Genomic DNA, 14686 nt, shown 5'->3' with positions numbered 1-14686 from the left:
CTTGTTAGTGGTGAGAGCTATGGAAGGTACTGAAGAGGAAGCTCTTGGTGACAGTAGAATGAGTTTGAGAAGGTTAGAATAGCACTAAATCATGCTGGTTTTTTTCAAACACTGCCTTTTTTTTTTTTTTTTTTTTAGATTGAAACTTTGCAAAATAAAATAAAAAACCTGAGGGAGGTGAGAGGTCATCTAAAGAAGAAGCGACCTGAAGAGTGTGATTGTAACAAGCTAAGGTATTTTTTTGTGTATTTCTGAATAATTATTTGTAGTGTGCAACTGTAACTGATTTATGTCCTCACAGGAGAGATCAGGATCTGGTTTGTTCAGTGGCTGTGTGCTGACTGTACTCCTGTGTACACATTCAGGGGAAGTTAGGCTGCTGCACAAGGCCCACCGCCTGCCAGGCAGGAGTTTAACTGGACAATCGAGCTCTTGCTCTGCAAATAAGCACAACAGAAAATCTTCCAAAATCAAAAGGTAACCCAAACAGAATTTGCCCCTGAGAAAAGCTGTTCAGAAAGAGACCCAGGAGCACCTTCTCCTGCTCATGGTGATGACGGAGCCAGCTCTGAGGCTGCTGAGAGCCAGGTATCGCTGAGAGTACTACAGCCACAGTGGCAGAATGGTATGAGTATGGCCAAAAAAAAAGCAAGCTGTATCTGAATGAAGTCAAAACTGCAAGGCAGCTGTGCTTTAGCTGTGGCTAAAGCACTTGTTACCAAGTAGTTACACAAGTGCGAGGGTGTGGATTAAACTGCCCTGTCTTACTGGTGTCACAGAATGCCTTTTTGAACATAACGCTTAAAACCTCGGAGGTGCAACTTACTCTACAGATACGATGTTTATAATTGTTGTGGACTGTGGATGTGGCCAGTGTGGATCCTGCAACATAGTTTCAGCAGCAGATCCACTAAAATATGGAGATCATCAATTTCTTGGGTTATGGGAGCCCCTGTCAAAAACTGCTTAAGATGTATCATTCTAGATGGTAAACAGACAGAAAATTTATATTGGTTTATAATCCACTGCTTTCAAAAGTGACTGAGTTTACATAAACTGAGTTTACTTAATATGCACTGTAAAGATGAAGTTATTTTTGGTGAATGTTTTATAGAAAATGTAAAAAATGTTTCTTTTCAGACTGATATAGGGTACACTTATATTTGTGCATAACATTATTGAGATGACTAATCCCACTGAAATCAAAGAAATAATCATCTGCTTTACATATGGTCAAGTGTTTTCATTGCAGTTGCTTTGATTCAGCATTTAGAATTAGTTGCTGAAATGCCCAGCATCTGTGCAAGGTTAAAAATTGGTCTGAAGAAGATAGTTCTTAAATAATCTTACTTTGTTAATTTGTTATACTGATTAAACTTATGAAAGCTTCCAAAAGTTTTAAGAATTTAAGAGATTTGTTTTGAAGGAAATTTTAATCTGGCAACTAATTGAATTCAGATGTACTGTTTAGAAAACAACATTTATTAAACTAAGTTTGTCTTTGCTGATTTATGTATGTAGTAACTGTATCAATAAGAAAATATTGCCAGCGGCTGAGGCGTTCTTTTTTTTTTAAACTTTGGTAATTCCACAGAAAGGAAATTTCTGCAAAACACTGTAAGAGCTTCTGGAGAGACAAAGCAGTAGTAACCCAGTGAGAATGTATGTCTGCTTACACTCTGCATATCTCTGAATATATTAGACACTGCTCTTGCTGGGACAGTTCAAGCCATCTTGTTCAAGTTTTTTCTTGGAACTTCCAGCTAGTAATAAAGGAGGACACCCCCACACCCCCTCCCAGCCCTACAAAGTACAGCTTGTATTGAAAGTTTTGCATTCGGAAGGAAAATGATAGGAGGGTAGTATAAACTTGTCATTATCAGAACAAGTTAGGGAATACTTCTTGCAGAAATGTAATTTAATTACATATTTATTTATTCTATGTGCCTCATGTAGGGAAACAACCAGTTAAAACTAAAATAATAGTAAATTGTAGCTGGATGTGGATATACATTGCAATGCAGTGTTAGCACACCGAGTGTCACTGTGGACAAAGGATCTGAGGAAACAGACACAGTGAGGCTGGGAAGTGCCTGATCCAGTCGAGCAGGGTTGCCTTTATTCATCACATACATTAAGAAATTGAAGGGAGAAGTGACACTGGATGAAATCTGCTTAAAATCCAGTCTGATAGTCTTACAAGAACAGGGGCAGTTGTCTTGCTGTTGTTCACCAGCAATGCTGTTTTTATTTTCCAGTTACCATTCAAAACACAAGAGCAAACTGAGACACAAAGGATCCAGTCTTCATCCTTTCAAGTAAGTGAAGGCCTGTTCCTTTGAGAGAGGATGTGCAAAATGTAATATTAATATTAGGTCTTTACACACCAGTTACACACTAGGCAATAGTAGTAGTATTCAATTTATCCTGTATTTAAAAAGCGTAAACAAGAGACACCTGGGCAAGGAACTAAGCCCATATCAAAATTCTAAGGTCTCTGCTTTTGAAAAAAGCATACTGCAAACCTCAGACCTACATGCCCCTTTGGCTGTTTTTTTTTTCAGTGCTATTGAATTGCAGAGTCATCTCCAGTTGTATGAAACACCATTTAATTAAGAAATGTGGATTCTTTCTATCTGAGTGGTTTATTTTATTAGCTGCTTTGGGGTGTTTTAGCCATGTTCAAGTCTAACATGAGTTAGAGTTTACATGACCCTAACATTTCATGTGTGTAGGAAAGCCCTACAGGAGAAAGACAGGCTGTGGCTGCTGCGAGAGCAGAGACGGAAGAAGAAACTGCGCAAATTGCTTAAGAGAATTAAAAATAATGACACATGCAGCATGCCTGGTTTGACCTGCTTCACCCACGACAACCAGCACTGGCAAACTGCTCCCCTATGGACATGTAAGAATACTGTAAACTAAGGAATAGGTCAGCAAATTTGAGCTAGACTGCGCTGGGATGTTGGGTTGCTAGTAGTTACTGGTTTTATTAGCTCTGTAACCAAAGCCATACAGTCTTCTCTATAGTAAATAATTTCTGTTTTCAGTGTTGTAATTATTCCTGCATGAAAGGCAAGGAGGTAAAACAAACTGCAAATAAGCCACAGATATTGAATATAGTACACTGATCTGTAAGGCATCTCATCATCTGGAATGTTTCACAACCAGGAAAAGGAACTAGACAAGATGTTACTGTAATTAGTCATGTCATGTGGATTAGGTATGCACAGAACAAGAAGCTGTTCTTGCTTGATGCTGGAAGGCATTGTCTGCTTTAGAGCTCAGGAGTGAGAATGAATAAAGTAACACTATAAACAGAAAGTAATTAGCAGTACTAAAGAGAGACACATGTAGGTTATGTCTTTGTAACTCTTCAATTTGCAGTGGGCCCTTTCTGTGCCTGTACCAGTGCCAACAACAACACGTACTGGTGTTTGAGGACAATCAACGAGACCCACAACTTCCTGTTCTGTGAATTTGCTACTGGATTTTTGGAGTATTTTGATCTCAATACCGATCCATATCAGGTATCTGATCACAGACCTTGAGATCACAGCTCAAGAAATACATCATTGTACCTGTCAACAATAAATTGAAATCGCGCAGCATTGCTGCAGAATGAAGTAAAGGCCTGTATCATTTAAACTAGTATAACATGGCTCTTTCCTGTTACAAATAAACCAGCTGTATTCCAAAAGTTATGAAATTACAGAGCAATAGTTACTAAGAAGAACCTTCTGTTTATTGCAGCTAATTAATGCAGTGAATACGCTTGACAGAGATGTTCTTAATCAACTGCATGTCCAGCTCATGGAACTCAGAAGTTGCAGAGGGTATAAGCAATGCAATCCAAGAACGAGGAACATGGATCTTGGTAAGTGCCTCTTCTATTGCACTCACAAATGCCCCAAAGTACTCTTAACATTATTAAACTTGAATCAGTCAAAAGGATTTTAGGATTTACTTACAATAGTAATGTCCTGCTGAGAGTGATAACTGCATTCTCAGATTTTTGTACATGTTCACTTTGTGTTATGTCATGTTTTTAAGATGAAGAATGACCCTTAGCCTAGTGATAAATATTGCTGAGGTGCAGGAAAAGACAAGGAAGGAACAATACTCCTGAAAAGGGAGAGAATACCCTAAGAGCCACTATGAAGCTCACAGACCTGAACACCGGTCAGTTCAAGTTGGAAGGGACTTCTGGAGTTCTGCTCCAAATTTCTGCTCAGTGCAGGATCAGATGTGAGGGCATACTAGGTTACTCAAAGGCATCAGGAAATTTTTTAAATTCTTGAGTCTTTATTTTTTTCTCGTACAGGCAATTGTTAATAACATTGTTAATTTTTCTTCACCTAGGACTTAAAGATGGAAGCTATGAGCAGTACAGGTAAATTAAAAAAAAATACATTATTATTCTTAAGTACTACCTTCATGCTGAAAGAGCAAGCGTAGGATTGGGAACCACATGGAAAGACCTTTCCACCCCACTTGCTTTGAAACATTGGAGCTATTTGTTTCAATGTTACACTGTGTTCTGATCTTAGTAGTCAAAATTCTGGCTGAATTCTTCTTCCTCATCTTTCAGATTGTGGTACTGTTTGTTTTCTTGGTGATGGTTAACTTTTTTCTCCTTTTACTGCTTGAAAATTAGGCAGTTTCAGCGTCGAAAATGGCCAGATGTGAAGAGACCATCATCTGCCAAGTCACTGTGAGTTGGGAGCAATTCACCAAAAGCATTAGCTTTTACTTAGCTTTTCCCTTCTCTTTTTGCATGCACCACCTTTTTAAAATAATCATCTATTCTCACAGAATGCCTTAGTCCTCTAAACTATGCAAGAAATATGATACTGCCATCATTACTGACAAGTACTGCTGCAGAAAACCTCTTGGTATATGTTTTTTGGAGAATCTCGGAGCTTTAAAGTCAAGGCAATTTCAAACAAGTAAAGGTAGATGCTCAGTTAAGAAACCAATTATGGTTAACTGCCAATAAAAATTAAAGACAAGGACATTGGTTTTGTCTAAACTTGAACTAGTAGCAGCTGCCTAGTGGTTTTTCACACAGTCCAGAAAGAACAAAACTGACTGTAATTTCTCACAAGTAGTGAGGCAGTATCATGTATTTTCTTGCTATTTATCCAACTACAGCCTTTGTGCTGTGAGCAGAAAAAGGAATTTAAAACAGAAAGTAGACTACATGACAGATTTCTGTCTACAACTGGTTTTTTCTTACTGAGCTGCCTTTTAAAATGTGGTGATGATCTGGCAGTTCTCAAACCGCCAGAGCTCAAAAAGTGAGGTACAAATTTAAGTTTATTAAGAAGTTGCAGTTGCCTGTTACTGTCTCTGAATCTCCCCTTAAAAAGAAGGCAGAGACTTCAATTCATTAGAAATCATAAAGTGCTCTCAAACTGTGCAGTGGAAAACACAGGTGCAAGGCCCTTCCTAGGCACCGTCTGGTCTTCTTGCCCAAGAGGAGTTGCTCATACAATGCAGTGGTTTTATTTCTAATTGAAGAGATATAAGACTGGCTTTAGAACCAAAATGAAGGTTGAATTAACAAGTTTTGTACAGACTGAAGTTTCAAGTACTGTTGAATTGTTTCTGTCATATACCTGCTATGCTTTTATTGGTGGTTCACTGTGTTTCCATTGCTTTTTACTGCATGGAACCATTAAGAATACATTTCCTTACTACATTCTACTAGAATGTTATACACTAAACTGCATTTGTTTTATTTTAAAGAGGACAACTGTGGGAAGGCTGGGAGGGCTAACCTCCCTCAGCTGCTGCACCTCCATGAGGATACAAACAGGGCAGGACTTGAATCCATGTACAGACTAAATGAATTATAACATTCACCTGGAGGACTGGATAAACTTTGAGGCTGAAAGAGATAGAATGTTTGCACTGGTGAGTGAGTTGAATAGAAGCAGTGAAATGATGGGAAATGCTGTCAGAAATACAGGTCTCTGAAATCCACTGTTGTACCAGCTTTTTTGCTTTGGATTATACCTCACCTACTTTACAAGGCATTTTACTTCAAGAAGACACAACTAATGCTGATTCAGGAATTGACAGAGGAAGAAACTCAGCCACATCCCAAAGAGGACTGCCCCTGCAGTGGCAGTGTTTACACAGACAGTTGATGGGACCTTAAAACAATTTCCAGTTCACCTGTATCTTTAGCTGTCGTGAGAAAGCCAAGTACAACTCTAAAGCAAGATTTAGAAAACAAAGGTGCTTTTGCTTAACACTGGGGTAAAGGTAATAGTTCAAGAGAACTTTGAAAAGATTCAGCAACTGAAGTCAGCAGCACCAAGTGTTCTCAACACCATGGAATTCAATTTCCTTTGAGGATACATTTTAGTTCCATATCTACTTGTTCATTGTATTGTCACCTCTATGAAGATTATAGAAAATCGTGACTCACAGGATGCCAGATTTTTGGAGGGATTGTGTAAATATTGATCAGTGTACCGTTTGAAAATAAATTCCTTCAGGTTGTGAAGAAATTTGTTAATAAAAAAGAGTGTAACACCCACACGCCATTTCTCAAAATGCTAAGTCAGAATTTATTCATTTTTAAAGGTACTGAAAAATTTCAGTAAATGTACATCTTAAATTTTAACAAAATCAGATTTGTATGAAGCTTTTTTATGTCATAATATTATACTGTACATTCAAAACCAGGACAGTTCCTTTGAGAAAGTAGTGTTTGCTTAGCAGTGTAAGTTTTACATTTATTTTTAAAAAAGGCAGATCTGAGAGTTCAGTACTTGTAGTCAATAATCTAGTTATACTTTGGTCTGCAGAAAAGTAAATGTTGTGAATGACAGTTACTGTTCAAAGGTTTTCACAGGGAAAAAACCTATAATTTTACTAAGAAAGCACAGTGTACAGAATTATTTCAGTAGTTTCATAAGAACATTATTACATATGTTGTAGTACAGGCACTAATGGTGAGATTTGTATTTATCATTTGTTTCATATTATTTTGCTACCTGTGTTTAAGGGCAAATGCCTGAGGGCGCTCATGGGACAGACTCAACCAACTGTGGCCTTCACTCCTAACAAAGAGGTATTTTTTTCAAAATGCAAATTTAACTTGCCCTTGTAGAAATGCAGTGTAAAAATGCAGCATGGAAATTATTTTGAAACCCTTCCTGGTTTTGCAGTTCAGAAAATCAAGTGGAATTATATCCAGACATGATGATCCCTGGTATCACAAGTCTATACTAAAAAAATGTACTTGAATTTAGGAATGAGAAGAAAAAAAAACCCTCAAAAAGGCAGATGTGTAGTCTTTATTTATGCTAAGTAAGACTGGGCTTGAGTATTTGTATGACATTTGGTAAGTCAAATCCACTACTCAAAGCTTTCTTGAAAGCTTTTTTAAATTATGCAAGTAAAATCTGAATGTCTGTCTTAATCTAGCTATGTATTTTCATTAAACTTGTTAAAAATCTCATGGATTATCAGAAAAATCTACTAGATGATGAGATCCTGGATCTACACAAGTAAGTAAAAAAAACCCTTAATTTCCCCAAAACCCCCACATTTTTACTGCTTTCCAGAGAAAAGTTTTAGCTATCTGCCATTCCCAGTGTGCATGCAGAAAGAATATGAGGTTAGATTTTTTTAAAAAATTTGCATGCCCCTGTATATTTAACTCATAGTCTCTGGCAAGGTGAGGTAGTGACTGTTAAAATCCTGCAGGGTCAGTGTTACTGCACCTGTTACTTACTTGTCAGTCAGAAGGTTGAAAAGTTATCTTGTCCCTTTATAGAAAATAGTGAGCTGTGAGACTTGTATGTGACACAAGAAGCAGCTGCTATTTAATGAAATTGTTGTTGCCAAGTTTAGGGAAAGATACCACCTCTTCTCCATTCAGCTCTTCTAAAGTTTGCTATTTAAGTTGAAAAAATCATAAATTCTAGTTCGTGTCTGCTAAATGTGTGTTGTTGTTACTCCCTCAGATTTTACAGCCAACAAAGACAAAATGTAAATTGTTCTTTATACACAGTTTTCATCAGTGATAGCAGGGAATTTTCTCTGACCTGTACTGGATAATCACCCTTAATATATTAGCTCATATAGTGTCACCAAATTCTGATTTTAAATAGAAACCTTTATTTACATTATTATTTACATCCAAACACAAAAACCAGAAGGGCAGTAACACCTTACAAGCAACCCTTTTATAAATCAGTCCCCGTGATTTCTCTGTTTTGCAAAATAAAGACACAGATATTTGAAGCAATACTTGTAATGTAAACTAAGCTTAGATTAAATTCTCAATACCGTATGCCTTCTCCTGAGAATTTTTTAAAATATTGCTCTCAGAATTACATGGTTTCACACTTGCTGTATCATTCTGTCATCTGGTGGTCTGCACATAAATTCTATAATAAAAGGTGTGCTAACTGGTGCAACATTCAAGTAAGTTTTGTCTTGTGACAGAAATGTGGTCTGGATTTCTCACTTCAGAAGCAGTATTTTAGGCCAAGGAAAAAAGTGCACTACATAGAAGTTAAATAAGCACATGTGATCAAAAAAGTAACAGACTTAGCAAAACAATGCTCATTTATGCAGCAGTGATCAGAGGTTGCTGCACTAGCTAATTCATCTCTTACTGCTGAATAATGTTATGTGGGTTTTATTTAAAAAAACATTCACAAAAATCTGCTATAGGACTAAAGCAAATTGATGGTAACTAAATGTCAAAAGATTTCAAACTAGATGTACTATTTAGTGCTGCCATGAAATATACTGTCAATACATTTTAAAAATTCCCCCTGCCCCTTCATAGAGTTTAAACTAAAAATCTTTTAATTCAGGAAATAAAAAGTAGGTACTGGAAAGCTCCAACATGCTAAACATATGAGAAAAGGATGCGCTTTTATAATATCAGTCAGATAGGTACCAGTTATACATAGATGTATAAATAGAAATACTAATTAAAAAAAAAATTGTACTGCAAGAGGTATACAGCAGTATATAGTCTAAGAGCTCACCTAATGAAAGCAACCGGTGTTTGTAGTTTCCATCAGTATAATGAACAACTACAAAATATAAATATTGTTCTATTCTGATTTGATATAAAATGCAAGGGATTGTTGCCTTTCACCCTCAGTAAATGAAAATATTAAAGTTCCTTAGGCTTTTAGAAGTTTTGCATTATAAAAACACATGAATCAGACTGAAAATTCCAAGTAAGTGCTGTGATAATCTATATACTCAGTACTAGTGGAAGAGACAGGTTACTTGAAGTAGATCAATTTAATCTACATTCCCTTTGAATTTCCTTTACACAGCTGGCTAGGCGCTAAGGATGAAATGATGAGAATATTTCCATTGAAACTTCTATTAAAATGGAAGATCACTGAATATTCTGAACAATAAAACCCCATCTTGCTAACATACCAAGAATAAGAAAAAAGAGCACAGATCAGGGATTTTTGGTTTCTTTTACTCACTTGGGAGAAATCAGTTTTCCATTACACAATGAACAACAGAACAGAAGCACCACACATCTTAAACATTTTTGGGTCATCCCTTAGGAAGGTTTAGCGGTTTAATTCCTTGTAACTGCAAAAAGTGCAAAGGGGTCTTCATTTCAAGCACCCAAAACAGAGGGGGGAAAAAACCCCCGTGCTATCAGCAAATTATATGTAACCACACTTAAATACTGCTATGACAGAAATCTGCTTAGAAAATACATTCATTACTATTAGAATAATCCAATGAGGTGTAGACATTTGGTTAACATGTGGCTTAATATCCTTAAAGATTTCCAGATGTTACATAATAACAAGTATTTTGCAACAGACAAACATTTTCAAAGAACATTTTGAGTTCATTAAAATTGACCAAAAAGACACAATCCAGCTTCATCAACTGAAAGGCAACTGGTTACAGACAGACATGTCTGTCCCGACAAGCTGTAAGATCTTACAAAGCAGAGCCTTCATGTCAAACTGCCTTAGGTAAAAAGAAATGTAACAGAAGTGCTCGCAGGTGGAGAAAGTATTGAACAACTGGTCTATTTTTTTATAAAAAGCTCTATGTTAAACATGTAAAAATAAATGAAGTGTTGAAGACCAAAGAAGAGAAATATGTGGGCCAAAGTCACCCAGCTTCAAAGTCCTTAAATGTAATTAAAAAAAAATAAAATAAAAAATTTGGATCGCAACTACACTCAGTTTCCAGAAATCAATTTTGTTAAACATTTAGCTTCACAAACTCTGCAAAAATGAGTTAGTGACCTACAAAAGTCATATATATAATACATTATTTTAAAATCATATTTACAAAATTTATTCACAAAAAAGACTGCAAAATTCTGATTCTGGCTGCAGTGTGTTGTCTTGAGTTTTCTGAAGCTTTTTTCAAAAAAAGATGAAAGATTATTGCTCTAATTCCATACACAGAAAACATTACATTATGCAGTCTTTTCAAGTAATTCTTAAGAGATTGTGTTTGTGAAGGAATATGAGTACACCCTACCTTCTTATTAAGTCCTTATCAAAGACATTGCATTAATCCATTATATAGTCCTCTATAAAGTGCACTCAGCTGCACAGCAATGTGTAAATATTAGTCACAATTGTGTTTAAATAATTTAAATTGTTTATCCTCTCTTTTCAACCCTTGGCTTCAACAGACAGGATTTTAGACAAGCATGTGCCAATTAATTTTGCACTGCTACTTTGCTTGGGAAATCCCTGACTCTTGGGATAATAGACTAAAAGCAGCATTTCTATTCATAGATTCATATAAGAGTCAAGGCTAAGAACTACATTCTCTGTCAGATATTGTTATTAGAGAAATCAGGAAATTCTTACCACTGTGACTTCTCCAGGCACTTTCATCTGCCTGGGTTAAAGGGCTTTGGATAGCTACAGTAAACAGATAAGGTATTCCAGGAGTCTACTCATCATAGCTATTAAAATGGCATTACCAAATGCACTTTCCTAGAGGAAGAGTGCCAAAAATATTAATGACCTTTTTTTTGTACCCCGCATCATACAGTATTTCATAGGCTGCTTGTAGTAAAATGTATTTTTGTTGGGTAGGGTTTTTTTAGTTTGTTTTCCTCTGGATGAGGAAATTAATCACTGGTTTCTGTTAAGCCCAGTATGACTTGCCATGAAGAATGTGTCACTTTCCTTTCTAACACTAGTGCATTCAACCATTCTTGTTTGAAGATGTGGTTCTAGATGTCAGCAGTATTTCTGTTAAAAAAAAGATACTTTCATCAGAGAAGACATCTTTGCTGAAAGAAATGGTTCGTGTACTGCTTTTGAAAGAAGGAACTACTGCCAATCAATGCCTAGAAGCAGAATAATAGTTTTTTAATGCTCCACTTTGAAAATACATTTCTAGAAAATAAATGCTGTCCTAGAATTTCCTAAACACACTATTTGGGTATCTTTATGTCATGTAGATTTGGAAAATCTGACATTTCACCTTTATACTCTTCTATTTATACACAGCATTTGTTGTATCAAAGTCCTCCAAAACTTTACTTACCCCCAGAATTCTGACTGCTTCCTCAGGTATGCTGGACAAAATTTCATGAGGTACTTTTTACTTGAATAGATTTAGCTTGTGTCAGTATTATGTTGCTCATCCTAGGTATTTTGTAGAAAGATTGTAGCAAAAGTGTATTTTGTACTTCAGCTTTCTTTTCAGTGCCTGTTATTAACACATTTTCACCTTAAATGAGGGGTCTAAATTTTCCGTCGTTTCTGGCTACGTGTACACAAGTTATTCTAAGGTATTGTAAGGGCAAGTGTCATTATCAGTGTCTGCCAGAAGGATACCACACTAGCAGGATTCTTAGCCTGACTTGTACTTGTGTTCTATTACATGTAATTTTCAATATCTGCTGAAGATGCATTTCACAATGTCCACGGGTTTTTTGCTGGGGTTTCCTCCATGTTCAGAAGTATTTCATCATCCTTTGTGCAGTTTAAGGCTTGGTCTTATCCAAGACAATTCAAAGTCAACAGCTAATCCCAGCATACAGCTTGGGCTCATTATGAATTTGCTTATGTATCATCAAAAAGGAAGTATCTCTTAGGACATAAAATTAATTAGGCCCACAGATGCAAATACAAACAGGATAACTGAGAGCAGGATTGTGCAGGAGGAATGGATGTAAGCAGACTGTACTCAATGGAAAAAGAGGCAGCAAATCTTTTCAACAGTCTTGATGTACAACTTACCTGTTCTGGACCCATAGGCAGTCCTGACATAGGCATGGTATTAATACTCATCTGTCCAATATGGCCACTGCTGCCATTCATGTGCATCATACTGTATGCTGCTGGGCTACCTTGATGGCTGAACTGCTGCTGGGGAAAAGAACTGAAGTACAAAGGACAAATAAAATTAACTTCCAAGAAGTTTAGACACTGATGTATTGCCTTCCCTGCACCAGCTGTCAACACGTGAAAGATAAAACTATTTTCACATTTAGCCGTTTTTATCTAGTACCTGTTTAACATGGAAACACCCCTCCCAAAAGGAATTTGAGTTTTTAGAAATGCACAGTTGTATGCATATGCCTAATGTAACCTTTTTGGAGGCTACTATTACAGCTATTGTAGTATTATTTGATATTTTGTATTTCTCCACCCCCTCCCCCAAGTTATTTTTCCTTTAAATATTAAATTCATATTTAAAGACTGAATGTTGTTTCTGGTTACAAAGATTGTAGAGGTCCAATATGAATCAATGGAGCTAAGCAGAAAATAATTATTTTATTTGCTAAACCAGAGCAGGATGAAGGACAATACAGACACTAGAAAGTTACTTTTCCCTCTTGTAAATGCTCTTCCTGCTACGTGCTATTTAACATAGTTTCTACCTCCAGAAAATGAAAGACTCTTTGAGAGACAGGTTGTAATCCTGAAGTTCACCTGTTTCTGGGGATGCTTCCTGAGGGCCAGCCCTTCATCTCTGAGGACTGGTACATTGTTGCTGACTGAGGATGATGCAGCATAGGGTTCTGGGAGGGTCCAATTCTTGATGACAGCATTGGATTGGGAGGGCTTGATACTCTACTAAATGCAGGATCAGGTTGTTGGCTTATTCCTTAAAATAAAACAAAGGAGACAGATAGAATATACTTCAGTTATCATGATCTACTACTTCTAGTTCATCTTGCAGTGATTGGAAGGAGAAAAGGCATCCTTTTTTGTAGCAGTATAGTCCATTTTTCAGAATGATTGGTATTTAGGTAGTTTGGATTAATAAAAAAAGGGAACAGAAAAACAGACAAATGGAATAAAAAGCCAAACATGTTAGTACTAGTACCATAATTAGGTGGATAAGGGAATTGCTGTGAAGGAACTTGAGCCATTGGAGGGCCTGTCAAAGCACTATCCATGCTTCCTGAGGCTGTCACATTTGGTGGTGGACTGAAGGCCTGAGGTTGCTGTTGCTGCTGCATCATCATTGCCATCCTCTGTTGTCTAAAATGGTGACTTATTAGTTCCCTGTTACGCTGAGCCACCATTTGAGCATTAAGAAAACCTTGCTGTTATCCCCCAAAGAGAAGAAAAATCATATTAGAAGATGTTTTTACAAATAAAATCATGTCAGAGTCAATCAAACTCATTCCTAAGACCCAGCAAGTCAAGGAAATCCCACAGACAGTACAGAAAATAATCATCAAAATATTAAGACAAAAGTTTTTGTTAAGTTGTCATTAGTGCTAAACAAGCAATGATATTTTACACTAAAAACTTGGCATACTGAATTGACAGCATGACCTAATGAAAAAATCCCCCAGCAATCTCAGCAATAAGGGAGGCAAAAAAAACCAACCCCTTTTTAAAAAATTATGCAGAGGAACAAAACCAAAGAGGAATGCGGTAAAGCCATGAGAGAAGGCTGAAATTCTAAACAGATGGCTACTCTAGTAAGTACTTACCTGGGATCCCACCTGTGGCTGCATAACTGGTCTCATCACTGAGTTAGTACCACTGACTGGATTTTCCATTTTTATTTCAAGAGTTTGACGGGTCTGATTCATAAACTTGGAAAAAGACATTTTAGCACTATTAGCTTGAAAATAACAGTAATGGTAACTTCTGCAAAAACACTTTCTTTACAGACCTCTTGAATCCATAAAGTGCAATGGCTAATTTCTGCCTTGTCTTTAAACAAACTATTTGTTTAAACAGCTCAAACACACAAAAAGAAAAACCCTTCCAACAGTACAGCATGAACTGGCTTTGGTTTTTTTATTTTCCTTAAATTATCTCTCTTTAGGAATAAAGAGCAGATTACCTATTTGTTTTAGACAATAAGTGTCACAGAAAACCAAGAGAGAACACAGTATTTCCTAGCATTGCTTCGTGTGTGGAGAGGAAAGGGTTGAAAAATGGAAGATTGGCAAGGAGACAGAAAAGGAAGTTGTTTTTAGAATTGTTTTCTCTTAAAGACCAACCAGGCACCAGGGAGATCTTAGAAAATAGTCTGGTTGAGAAAATTCACATATTTATGCTTGCTATATAGCAGGATGTTGTTAAAGACTTTTAAAAGCCTTTCCCATAGGTTTGGGCCTCTTTGTAAAGGTGGGGGAAGGGAGATAAGAGGATTTGGAGATGTGAAAGTAGAACCTGGGGAAGGACTGTGCATGCTCCAGGCCCTTTTGAGATGGAAT

The 14686-nt window shown here is 36.7% G+C and overlaps 2 protein-coding genes across 11 annotated transcripts in view; one reads left to right on the top strand and one right to left on the bottom strand.

Annotated features, from left to right (window-relative positions):
- Positions 1 to 8513, top strand: part of SULF2 (sulfatase 2) — a 72113-nt gene extending 63600 nt beyond the window's left edge. For all 3 annotated transcript variants that reach the window (XM_039719143.1, XM_039719142.1, XM_039719144.1), the window contains exons 14-21: positions 139 to 233; positions 2259 to 2318; positions 2736 to 2905; positions 3388 to 3530; positions 3754 to 3877; positions 4363 to 4393; positions 4658 to 4714; positions 5752 to 8513. In XM_039719143.1, the coding sequence (XP_039575077.1) occupies positions 139 to 233; positions 2259 to 2318; positions 2736 to 2905; positions 3388 to 3530; positions 3754 to 3877; positions 4363 to 4393; positions 4658 to 4714; positions 5752 to 5782 (711 nt within the window). In that variant the 3' untranslated portion in view covers positions 5783 to 8513. The remainder of the gene's footprint in view (positions 1 to 138; positions 234 to 2258; positions 2319 to 2735; positions 2906 to 3387; positions 3531 to 3753; positions 3878 to 4362; positions 4394 to 4657; positions 4715 to 5751) is intronic.
- The window catches only part of NCOA3 (nuclear receptor coactivator 3), a 57742-nt gene continuing 44934 nt past the window's right edge, over positions 1879 to 14686 (bottom strand). For 5 of the 8 annotated variants that reach the window (XM_039719136.1, XM_039719134.1, XM_039719139.1 and 2 more), the window contains 4 exons: positions 13952 to 14056; positions 13333 to 13555; positions 12936 to 13110; positions 9458 to 12381 (listed from right to left, as the gene is read on the bottom strand). In XM_039719136.1, coding sequence (XP_039575070.1) covers positions 12108 to 12381; positions 12936 to 13110; positions 13333 to 13555; positions 13952 to 14056 — 777 coding nt within the window. In that variant the 3' untranslated portion in view covers positions 9458 to 12107. Of the gene's footprint in view, positions 2337 to 9457; positions 12382 to 12935; positions 13111 to 13332; positions 13556 to 13951; positions 14057 to 14686 lie in introns of those variants that run through there. The other 3 variants (XM_039719138.1, XM_039719140.1, XM_039719141.1) reach the window with 3 other exon arrangements.

Source organism: Passer montanus, unplaced genomic scaffold (genome assembly GCF_014805655.1).
Source record: "Passer montanus isolate IOZ18808 unplaced genomic scaffold, ASM1480565v1 scaffold41, whole genome shotgun sequence".
NCBI lineage: Eukaryota > Metazoa > Chordata > Aves > Passeriformes > Passeridae > Passer > Passer montanus.
Note: the sequence above shows the minus strand (reverse complement) of the source record. Positions and strands in the feature narration are given on the sequence as shown.